The 11,751-nt window shown below is 39.2% G+C and overlaps 1 protein-coding gene and 1 long non-coding RNA gene across 2 annotated transcripts in view; one reads left to right on the forward strand and one right to left on the reverse strand.

Moving 5' to 3' along the window:
• The window catches only part of LOC106523419 (nuclear factor of activated T-cells, cytoplasmic 3), a gene marked incomplete at its 5' end in the record, with an annotated part of 25,882 nt that extends 14,520 nt beyond the window's left edge, over positions 1–11,362 (reverse strand). The window contains 4 exon segments of the mRNA XM_014016821.1: positions 4,140–4,302; positions 4,632–5,024; positions 6,804–7,458; positions 11,132–11,362. Of these exon segments, the coding sequence (XP_013872275.1) occupies positions 4,140–4,302; positions 4,632–5,024; positions 6,804–7,458; positions 11,132–11,150 (1,230 nt within the window).
• Positions 463–4,828, forward strand: LOC106523420 (uncharacterized). The gene is made up of 3 exons (XR_001310893.1): positions 463–1,087; positions 4,546–4,641; positions 4,740–4,828. It is a non-coding gene; the product is annotated as an uncharacterized LOC106523420 (long non-coding RNA).
• Positions 11,363–11,751: the final 389 nt, after the last annotated feature.

Raw genomic sequence — 11,751 nt, forward strand, 5'->3', positions numbered from 1 at the left:
ACCTCCCTTTCTTCATGTGTTCAATACTTTTTCCCTGTGCCATTCCACATTATTACAAATAACTTCATTTCTGGACAATTATGGTTTGATTTCTTTGTATGTATGGATCACTTGGGTTGTTATCGACATCTGGCGAAAATTTCATGTCATTAGCACCTCTAGTAATATATTTACTGAGAAAAATGGTGACGTGTTCAATACTTATTTTACTCACTGTATGTACCGTTTATGTTGTTTCCCCTTCCCCATCTTCCAATTTTTAAGTGTTTTAAGTGTTCTTGCACTCTCAGGCCAACACTGTAAGTAAGAAACGGTTCTTACTGTTTTGCCTGTTGAAATAAAGATAAAAAAAAAAGAAAAAAAAAAGATTATATGAACGTGAAATAAAAATCCATTTGATTTATTGAGCTATTAAATAATCAAATTGTTTCTTTAACATATTTATCTACCATTCTCAGACCAGTTGGGATGTTTACTGTAATAATAATCCAATGTTTGTTTTTATGTCAAAATAGAGTAAGTCCAAAAATTTTTTAAAACAAAACTACTGGACTTTTGTTCTGCAGTTTAAGACGTTTCGTTCCTCATCTGGGTAGCTTCAAGCTTTTTTAAACTGCATGAGGTGCTTCGTTGTGTAACAAAGATTCATGCACACACAGATAAACTCGTGCCCCTCACAGTGGAGAGTCATGAGGATCTTTGTTTGCCTGGATCACATTTGCCTTGGTCACATGCATGAATGTGTGAATTAGAGGAAAAACTGACTGGAAATCAGAGCTCTAATGTAACATTTTAAGACTCTTTAACAAGACAGCTCAATTCAGGACTTAGACACCTTCTGCAGTGGTGGGGGTGGGGGTCAAAGCTAACCTCAAGAGGGGGAGTAATGAAGCCAAAACGGTTGATGTGTGGAACTGTACCAGCCTTTAGAACCACCTTTCTTCTCTGTACAAAATATGAACATGTTGGTCCTCAGCAGAGTGTTCTTTATCCTTGAGATGTAAAACAACTGAGTCTGGTCCTGAAGATCTACTACGTTCCTGTGTTGAGCCATGGCTCTGTGGAGAGGCTGCTCCGATATAAAAAGGTATGACAAATTACTGCCCAGTCGCTTTAAATTGATTGTATTTTGATCTAAACTATCATATTTGACAAGTGAGTCTGTAAGATGAGGTGTGTGTTGTGCATGTACACAAAAGAAGGGCTAAAAAGAAGGTAATTTTCAAATTATCTGGCAGCACTGATCTGGGGCAGTCTGGAGCATGAGAAACAAGAGTCACATCCATTCAGCAGTGGTGGGCAGCGCTAATCCAAAAATTAGTTCCGCAATTTCTAAAGTGCTTATGAAATTATTTAGGTCGGCAACAACAAAAGCGCTTATGCCATAGAAAAAAATAGCGGAAGCTAATTTTAAAGCGCAAGTTCAATTTGACACTTACTAGTTGGCAACAATTCATGTACAATATATGCACAATACTGCCAACTAGCGCTGTATGAAATCTTTTACAACTTAAATCTACAACCACCGATTGCTGGGGATGTGATTTCCTGAAACAGACCTTTAGCTCCTGGTGTAAAAATTAAAAAGTTGTTGAGGATTGCTAGTTCGGCTGATTCTTTGTCTTTTTCTTTTCTTTGTTGTAGCTTTTTCATTAAACTGTATTAAAACTGTTTATTGGAAAACTGAAGCGAGCATTCTGGGTACATGACAGATTTGATTTGTGACGGGAAACAAAAGCATGGCATACAGGAAACTATCTTCCCTTCAAAACAAGAGCTTGGATTTTAAAGTTTTCCATGTAGTTGCTCCAGTTGACCACTAGATGTCTGTCTTCATCAGCATAACATCTTTAAATCATTTCTGAGTCTCTAACTCTGTTGGCCGATTGCTTTGACCAATTATGTCAAGTATTGAGCTCCAGCGTTTAAACTTTATTTTTTTAAAAGGAGCTCCGATTGTAAAGTAAAATAAATCAATACATACAATATTTTAGTATGGATTACAAACGTTAACTGTTTTTGCTATTGTCTTCCTGCTACGTAAGCAGACACAAAGCATTGTGGGAAATCAGAACCGTGACCCAAAGCTACAGTCAGCAAGGATGTATACCTTCCCAATAAGTGTGTTTATCTGGGAGGGGTGCTGTTGGATAGATCACGTGAGTTATGATTCATTGACAACCGTGGTACCCACCACTGCCCTTCAGGAACCTTTGTTTGGACTGAAGATGAGGACGGGTTGCTCCTGCAGGTTAAAAAGGCGAGTAGACAAAGATCTTTGTTCACGGTTATATCGCTGCTTGCTGCAGCTGTGGTTTCACACCTATGTGAGGGGGTTCCCCTAAACCCTCTACTCTGAAACCTGAATTCAGAAACCTTTGATTTCAGAGTGTTGTGGTTGTGTACATGACCAGCAGAACTGCAGGAGAAAAGCTACGGTTCCATTAAAAATCTGTGTCACGTACAGTTGTGGTCAAAAGTTTACATACACTTGTAAAAAAACATAATGTTATGGCTGTCTTGAGTTTTCAATAAGTTCTACAACTCTTATTTTTCTGTGATAGAGTGATCGGAACACATACATGTTTGTCACAAAAAACAGTCATAAAATTTGGTTCTTTCATAAATTTATTATGGGTCTGCTGAAAATGTCACCAAATCTGCTGGGTCAAAAATATACATACAGCAACATTAGTATTTGGTTACATGTCCCTTGGCCATTTTCACGGCAACTAGGTGCTTTTGGTAGCCATCCACAAGCTCCTGGCAAGCTTCAGGTCGAATGTTTGACCACTCTTCTTGACAGAATTGGTGCAGTTCAGCTAAATGTGATGGTTTTCTTGCATGAACCTGTTTCTTTAGCACTGTCCACATGTTCTCAATGGGGTTTAAGTCAGGACTTTGGGAAGGCCATTCTAAAACCTTAATTCTAGCCTGGTTTAGCCATTCCTTTACCACTTTTGATGTGTGTTTTGGGTCATTGTCTTGTTGGAACACCCAACTGCGCCCAAGACCCAACCTTCGGGCTGATGTTTTTTTTTCCTGCAGAATTTGGAGGTAATCCTCCTTCTTCATTATCCCATTTACTTTCTGCAAAGAACCAGTTCCACTGGCAGCAAAACATCCCCAGAGCATAATACTACCACCACCATGCTTGACAGTAGGCATGGTGTTCCTGGGATTAAAGGCCTCACCTTTTCTCCTCCAAACATATTGCTGGGTGTTGTGGCCAAACAGCTCAATTTTTGTTTCCTCTGACCAGAGAACTTTCCTCCAGAAGGTTTTAWCTTTGTCCATGTGATCAGCAGCAAACTTCAGCCGAGTCTTAAGGTGCCTTTTCTGGAGCAAGGGCTTCTTTCTTGCACGGCAGCCTCTCAGTCCATGGCGATGTAAAACACGCTTGACTGTGGAGACTGACACCTGTGTTCCATCAGCTTCCAAATCCTTGCAGACCTGCTTCTTGGTGATTCTTGGTTGACTCTTGACCATCCTGACCAATCTCCTCTCGGCAGCATGTGATAGCTTGCGTTTTCTTCCTGATCGTGGCAGTGACACAACTGTTCCATGCACTTTATACTTGCGTATAATTGTCTGCACAGTTGCTCTTGGGACCTGTAGCTGCTTTGAAATGGCTCCAAGTGACTTCCCTGACTTGTTCAAGTCAATAATTCGCTTTTTCAGATCCACACTGAGTTCCTTTGACTTTCCCATTGTAGCTTTTGTAGCTGACTCTAATCACTGGGTCAAATGAGCCCTATTTAAATGGGCTCATGAGAAGTCAACAGCTGTAGTCAATCAGAATCACTTACAAGAAGTGAAGAGGCCATGACATGAAGCTAATTTGATTGACACAACTCGCTACATCACCAAAATTGACAAATTTTGTTGCTGTATGTATATTTTTGACCCAGCAGATTTGGTGACATTTTCAGCAGACCCATAATAAATTTATGAAAGAACCAAATTTTATGACTGTTTTTTGTGACAAACATGTATGTGTTCCGATCACTCTATCACAGAAAAATAAGAGTTGTAGAACTTATTGAAAACTCAAGACAGCCATAACATTATGTTTTTTTACAAGTGTATGTAAACTTTTGACCACAACTGTAAATGAGGCCTTAACGAAAAGGACTTACTTTGATGACCGGATGTCCACCAGTTGATGCTTTGATGGATCCTCTGCTGCCCTCTGTCTCATAGTGTGCTCTGTGAAAGGACTTGGGCTGGACCTCCAGTTTTAGCTCAGTCTGGTTATACTGGTTAGGCAGAGGCCAGTCCAGAGGGGGTGGTGACGAGGGGCTGTGGTGAAGAAAACAGACCAGAAGTTGCTTTATTATTGTCTCTGCAATGTGAACAATGAAATTCATGCATCCATGTCTCAATCAGCAAAAGCTTCTAAATGCTAATCGCAAAATGTATAATGATTTTAATACAAATGATAATAATTTTATTATTATTTAATATTTTTTCAACACACCTGACTGAAATGAATGAGTGACTGACAGGCTTCTGCTAAACTTGATGACATTCTGACTGAATCAGGTGTGTAAAAGCAGGGAAACATCTAAAACCTGCAGGACAGTGGGTCAGGAGAAACAGGGAGGAAGACATCTGATAATGTCACAAACCTGAACAATGGTGGGTTTCCAGGTTTGGGCTTGTTCCAGCTGAAGTTGAATGGAACTGGGAGGAAGAGCTCAGCTAAGCCACCCTGTTCTCGTTTTTCCTCTCTACAGGGATCCAGGTAGGATTCAGGACTAGGGTCACCAGCCAAGAGGCCAAGATGACTTCCTGATGTTCTTCTGGTTTTGGAAGGGACATCCAGCTCTTGGCAACCAGGAATGAGGAGTGCTACAGAGGTATCAGCAGGACTTCCCAGCCAGTTTTCTTCCGTCACACTGCCCCGTGGAGACGTGCCTGGAGTGGGGCTGGGCGAGTGGTGAGGGGAGGGGGAGCGAGCACGACGGTCAGAGCTGGCGTGGCGTCTCTTCCCACAGGGAGAGGTCGGTCTGGATGATGGCCTGACAGACGAAACCAAGAGCTGGATTAATTTTTATTAACATTCATGAGAAACACTGCATTACTACAGCTACATAAATAATATTCCCTCAAACTGTTGTTGATATTAATGCATTTTATTTGTTTAAAGCTTTATCAATCAACTGCAGCAGGGAAGATATTGACTGCTTACAGGTGCACCACAGACAATGACTTCAAAAACTCTTAACTTCGGCTAATCTTTTCATAAATATGCTGACCAATGTTGTAATTACGATTATTAAGAGAAATTATTCATTGAGTTTGGAAACACTTTGCACAAATTGCTCTTCAACACTGATCTTTATTTACTGATTAACTTCCTGTTGAACTTCCACTTAAAATAATCATGAAGCATCTTAATCAGAAGGCAGGCAGACTAAGTTGAATAGTCCTGTCAAAGGTCATCTAAATAACAGGACTGCCACTCTGACTAAAATATGTCATTTAAGTCTAATGTGTGTATATATACAGTAAATATATATATATATAAAACTCATCAGTGGGCTGGACTAAGTCATCCATGGGCCAGAATAGCCCTGCTTTGCCTTACCATTAACTGCCCACAATTAGCCTGGTTAAAACCAGACCCTGTCCTTCACTTTGCTTCGTACAAGGGTCTGGACTTGATGCATAGAGAATCGTTTCTTGCAGGAGGCGTGGCCTCTGCTGAAGCATGTGTGTGTATGTCTCTGTGAAGGAGGCTAAGCTAAGAAGCTAACCGAAAATCGCGTGTGCTGTAAACAACCCTACTGAGAGGAGAAATATACCGAGCCAAACGAGACGACTGTAAATGAGAGCTGCTGCTTTGTCAGACAAATTTATTTTAATTTGGAAGCCTTATCAACACAGACTGGCTTCATTCACTTCCTCCACTGCCGTATGCTAAAATAACCTGCAGACACTAAAAGACACCTGCAGAACATCGACGTCATTCAAAACTCCTCCTTCTGTTTGCCGATTGGCCCAGGTAAAATAAACTACAAGCAGACACTGCGCAGAAAATTGACGTTCTTTTCTCTGATTGGCCCAGCTAAAAATCTGCCAGCGAAGTCCATCTCAATGGGAGAAGTCCCCAGACAAAGCAGTGAAGGGAAACTAGAATTGAGCGGAGCTGCGTAGGAAGACAAGGGCCAGGCTAGTCTACAATAGGCGTGTGTAGTAAAAGCATAATCTTTTTAATGTTTACCAAATCAATTCCTTCAGTGTTGGGCACAGTTCTGCTAACCCGCTAATAGCAAAACTAGCTTCTCATTTAGCAGATTAGCTTTTTTTGCTAAACCGCTCATGGACTGATTAGCTTCCACTCAATAAGTTCCATAATTTGAAATCGACTAAAAATTTCACAAGAGTAAAACTTCCTATTTTCATGCTATATCTATATTTAAAATTTTTTTTAAAGAAATGCTTTTATTCTGAAAGGACTCAACTGGAAATATCAAAGTATTGACAAGGTTATAACTCTGGTTTGGATTGGCTGAACTGCCACAAATGATCCCACCCACCTTCACCATCTTAGAGGTTAACGTTAGCTTCCTGTAGTTTTTTAAAAATTTGTTTAGCAGTTTATCGTTAGCAGAGCTAAGATTCTTGTTTAACGGATTAGTTGTTAGTGTAGCTAACGTTTTGGTTAGCCGTGCCTACTACTGAATTCCTAGAAAAATAAACTATGCTTCAACAATGAGCTGGGATAAAGCAGGGCTCTGATCACTGTTCTCTGGTTCATCACTCTGAGTTTAAACACAGAAACCAAGCGGACTCACCTGGAGTTGGGCCAGCAGTTCAGCCAGGTATCCTCTGTGATACTGGTGCGAGGGGAGTGGCTCGGTGACTGCCGGGGTGACTGATGTGGTGACAACACCGGGCTGAAAGCTACTGGATGCTGGTACTTCTGTTGCCATAGCTCCACCCCAAACGCACCACCTCCACATCCCGGTGAGCCCAGAGCGAGGAGGGCAGCGTCATGCAGCTCTCCGTCTACGTAATTGTTAACATGAGAGAAAGAGTCACAAGAAGAGAGGTCTGACACCCAGCTCCTGGACGACAGGCTGCTGCAGGGACTTGGGCTGAGTGCTGATTCTCGATATGAGGCGTCCAGAGGCAGGTAGAGCTGATCTCTGTTCCACGACGGTTCATAGTATGCGGCCTCTGCACCACCAGCTGCCGAAACATCCAGGTTACTGCCAGCATCCACATGAACGTTGTGACAAATGGAGGTAATCTGGATGCTGGGGCAGTCAAAGACTCTGGGACTGCCGTGGGGGCCACAGTAAGGCCCCTGAGACTGACTGCCAGCATGTCTGTAATCATTTGCAATCACTTGTAAACATGGAGAGGGACTCTGCAGCTCCTGGTTCAAGAGCTGCTCCAGTGAAACCTGTGTTGATGAGGAGGGCGTCTTTACATCCAGATCTGAAACTGTAGGGTAGGAGGAAAAAAGGTTTATTTTATAACATCAGGTTGACATCACCATATAACAACCATCCATAAAACACAAAGAGAACTATTCAAAATGCAGTTAATCACATCTTTAAAAGCTGAGCTCAGATTCTTTAGCCTCACCTAGGCCTGATTAAATAAAACCCACATGTTTAAGGACATTTTCCTGTGTATTTCTTGCCTTCAATGATTGGTCCTTCTCAATCATCCATTTGTTTTATCACAAGATATGTCATGATACAAATGTAACTTCTGTTGTCATTATTGTTTTTCAATTCAATTCAATTCAGTTTATTTATATAGTGCCAAGTCAGAACTTAAGTTGTCTCAGGGCACTGTAGATAAAAAGAACAATCCAAAGAAGAAACCAGCAGATTGTGTTGAATCACTTCATCACAGTCTCCCATCCTGAGCAAACGGTGGAGAGGAAAAACTCCCTGCTAATCAGGAAGAAACCTCCAGCAGAACCAGGCTTTTTTTATCTTATTGATTCTTCTGTTTGTTTTGCAATTCCATTGGCTAAAAACATGAGTCACTATTGTCTGTTGCCTACTGCTCTGTTTTTTTGTTTATTGACTTCATCTCTGGAGTTTGTATTTTCTGTTTTAACTATTGAGGTTTAGGGGGGAAAAACAACTTTGGACTAAGGTCACTTTGACAAACATCAGATATGTATTTGATTTAAGACAAAAGTGGAATGGGTCTGATATTAAAAAAAAAGATTGGTAATGTTTACAAAAATTTTTGATGTGAGTCATGTGGGTAAAAAAAGACCAGTTTTGCCCACTTTAGCCTGCAGTACAAGTGTAGCCTTAAACTTGCCTCTATGAGATGAATTTATAGTAGTAACAAGTAAATTTGCAGTGAATTTATGGTAGACTCGGAGTAAAGAAAAGTACAATGATTTCACAGTGAATTTGTAGTGAATTTTCAGCTAATTTAATTAATAAATTTACAGTTAATAATTTGAGTAAATTTAAAGTTAATTAACAGCCCTTACCATTAAATACACATTGGACTGTCAGTAAATTTATAGTGAATTTAAAAGAATCAACAGTAAATTTTCAATGACTTCACAGTGAATTTGTAGAGAATTTTCAGCCAATTTTAAGCAAACAGTGAATTTAAAGTAGATTTATTGTTAACGTCCCCTTCAGTGTCAACTCACAGTCAATTTTTAGTTAATTTACAATGAATCAACGTTAAAGTTGCAGTGTACTGGCAGTTTCTTTGCAGTGAATATAATTTCCAACACAAAATATTATAGTGAATTTACATTAAATTACAGAAAACATAGTGATTTCAGAGTGAATTTATAACAAATTTTCAAAGGTGTCACATTAAGTTCACAGAGGATTCAAAGTAACTTTACAGTAACATAAATTAATTTACAGTTACTGTATTTATTCATGAGTAATACTAAAATTTTAACCTTAAAATCATCCATAAAGTGTGTGTGTGTGTGTGTGTGTGGGGGGGGGGGGAGATATTATACATGGGTTATTGATGATTAGATTTTTTGTGCTTTGTAAGCTAAAAAAATGATGATTGTATTATACTCGAGATCGTATTATACATGAATAAATACAGTAACAAGGGTGAATTCATATTAGGTTTGCAGTTTACTGTAGTAAAAGTCTAGTAAATTTACAATTAATTAAATTTAAAAATGTTAAAATGTAATTTTAAAATAAATTCACAGTAAATTCAAAGAAAACTTAGTGATCTCATTTTACTGTAAATTTGCAATGGATTTAATATAAATTTTAAATGAATTGACATTAAATTAACAAAATCTACAGTCAAATAGTGTCATTTTTTGTGAAATCACAGTAAAGTAACAGCTAGTAGGCGATGATTGTACAGCAGCTTTATAGTAAATAGTGGATTCATAGTTATTTTTATAATAAGTTCTCAGTAAATTTACAGTTCAACAATAAGCAGACGCACACAGAACCTTACCAGCAACAAGTAACAGTAGACTGTATGACTTATGGTGGCTGATTGTCTGCAACAGTTCAGTCAGTTCATCCACACAGCTGCACACAATCCTGACTATAAATACAACTCAGTCTCACAAAACTGTGTATGCAAAATATGTGTGCTAGCTCTGACTGTGACCTGCCTTTGAGTAACTAATGCCACTTCTTCACAAGTCACCCTGAGTGTGCCGCGCAGAAACAAGACGACGCAACAGGTTCCTCCCCTTCAGGTCAGAAAGAAGGGGAGAAATGGCGGGAGAAGTTGACACCCTCCTGGGTGCTACAGAGCGGTTACAAAACCAGGAAGTAAAACCAGCTATTAGATATGCTGTCTGTCTGCACAGAGCTTAAAAACAAGCAGCTGGCAACCATGTGCACTCCATCTATCCACCAATCATTCATTTATTCCTCCACCTCAGTTCTTACATGATCTGAGGAAAATCTATTAACAGTTATTGAACTCCACATTTTAATTAAACCCGAGTCTAATATATATTTCACAAAAAAAAAAAAAAAGCCTGATGTGACATTATGTGTTTTGGAAACATCATCTAGAAATCGAGAGAGGCCCATTCTGCAGTTTGGGTCTTATCCAGGTTCACTTTGGGAAACTGGATTACTTTTACACCTGGAGATCTCAACAATGTAACTGATGCTGTTCATCCTGTCATAACCTTTAACCTCTTAACTAAGGACTGTAGAGTCTGAGAAAGAGCTCATTTCTCTAAGCATTGCATGGTCTGACCTTTTAGGGTGAATTTGTTGGGATGTCTGCTCTAGGAAAGATTGACGGCTGCATTATCAAACTGTAAATAATCTTTCACTCAGTAGGACGATGGACTCCAGGTGGTTTGGACATGACCTTTGACCCTTTGCAGACTGATGGGCTGCAAGAGTTGCTTCTCTGAGGTCAGTGCTGATGTCTCTCCATCTTGGCATTGTGTCAACACACATTTGCTACAAAACAGCAAAATCTCCTGCTTTTATAAAAGGTGTTCCCACTGATGATCAGCTCTTCAATTCATTGTATAAGAAGCTCTTAACATTTTGATTTTGGTGGGGTTTTATTTGTTGTAGGTTTCCCTGTTTGGTTTAATAAATAATGACATTTTGTAAGATCTTGTGTTTTTTAAACTAAGGTTGAAGTTACCAATATTTGGAACCTAATACACATTTTTTATTTCTATATGTGATATCTTTGAAATATTACAACAACAACTATTACTACTACTTATCTAGCTTTAGTACGTTTTTTGGTAAATAAATTGCTGAATACAGAATTAACATACCTTATTAGAAGTGTTGATATTGAATGAGAATAATAGTATTCTAAAATATGTTTAAATATCCACAGTTTATTTAATACGGATCTTCCTGCAAGTTATTTTTAAAGGCATTGGTGAATAAATTGAGCAACGATGTTTTGTTTTGTTGATGTTTTGTTTGTTTGTATTGTGTCTTTATTTTGAAGCTCACCCAAACTAACTTCCGGTACAACTTCCGCTAACCCGTTGAGCTTGAAGTTGTTTTTAACTCGTTAAAACGGTGCGTACTTGTTCTGTTTTCACCGTATTAATCGAATATGAGAATAAATTAAGCCCTTAAGCACAGCTGTCTGTACACATTGAATTTTTAAAGAGTCCAAATTAAAGGTGGCCGAACGAACTTACCTGTCTCACTCACTTCCATCAGACTAAAGCAGAACTCCGTGTAACCGAGGCGCCAACGCGAACACGACGACAAATTCACAGCTAAAAGTTGTTTCTCAGCAGCTCGGCGGCAAATAAATCCTTCTGTATTCGAGGAACTACACCCTGAAGCCCACTGTTGAGCCAAGTTCTCTACCGGGTCCGTAAAGCGACTTAACTCCGCTGCTGCTTCTGCTGCTGCGTTCAATGAACCTGGGAAAATACAAAGTAAAGTGACAGCTTGAGTTAAAGCGAATAAACATTTTGAGGTAAACTAAACTATTTTGTTTAATAATGAACATTAAACAATTAATAGCAGAACGTTAACATTAAAGGATTATTTCGTATAGTAGTGCGTAGACTGTCGTATGCAGAAAGAATTTATATAGATATAAAGTAAAAATGTCTACTGTTGCCTTTGATTCACTGTCAGCTGAAACAGCTGAAGTGTCATTAGAACCTGAGTGTTTTGGATTATTTTTGTCCTGCTGAGCTCTCTGAATTTTCAAAACTAACAGCAATATCCAAACTGTCAACATGTCTGCTAGATCCCATCCCAACCAGACTTCAAAGAGGTATCCCTCCTAATTAAAATCCCTGTT

The sequence above is a fragment of the Austrofundulus limnaeus genome, unplaced genomic scaffold, assembly GCF_001266775.1.
Source record: "Austrofundulus limnaeus strain Quisiro unplaced genomic scaffold, Austrofundulus_limnaeus-1.0 Scaffold156, whole genome shotgun sequence".
Lineage (NCBI taxonomy): Eukaryota > Metazoa > Chordata > Actinopteri > Cyprinodontiformes > Rivulidae > Austrofundulus > Austrofundulus limnaeus.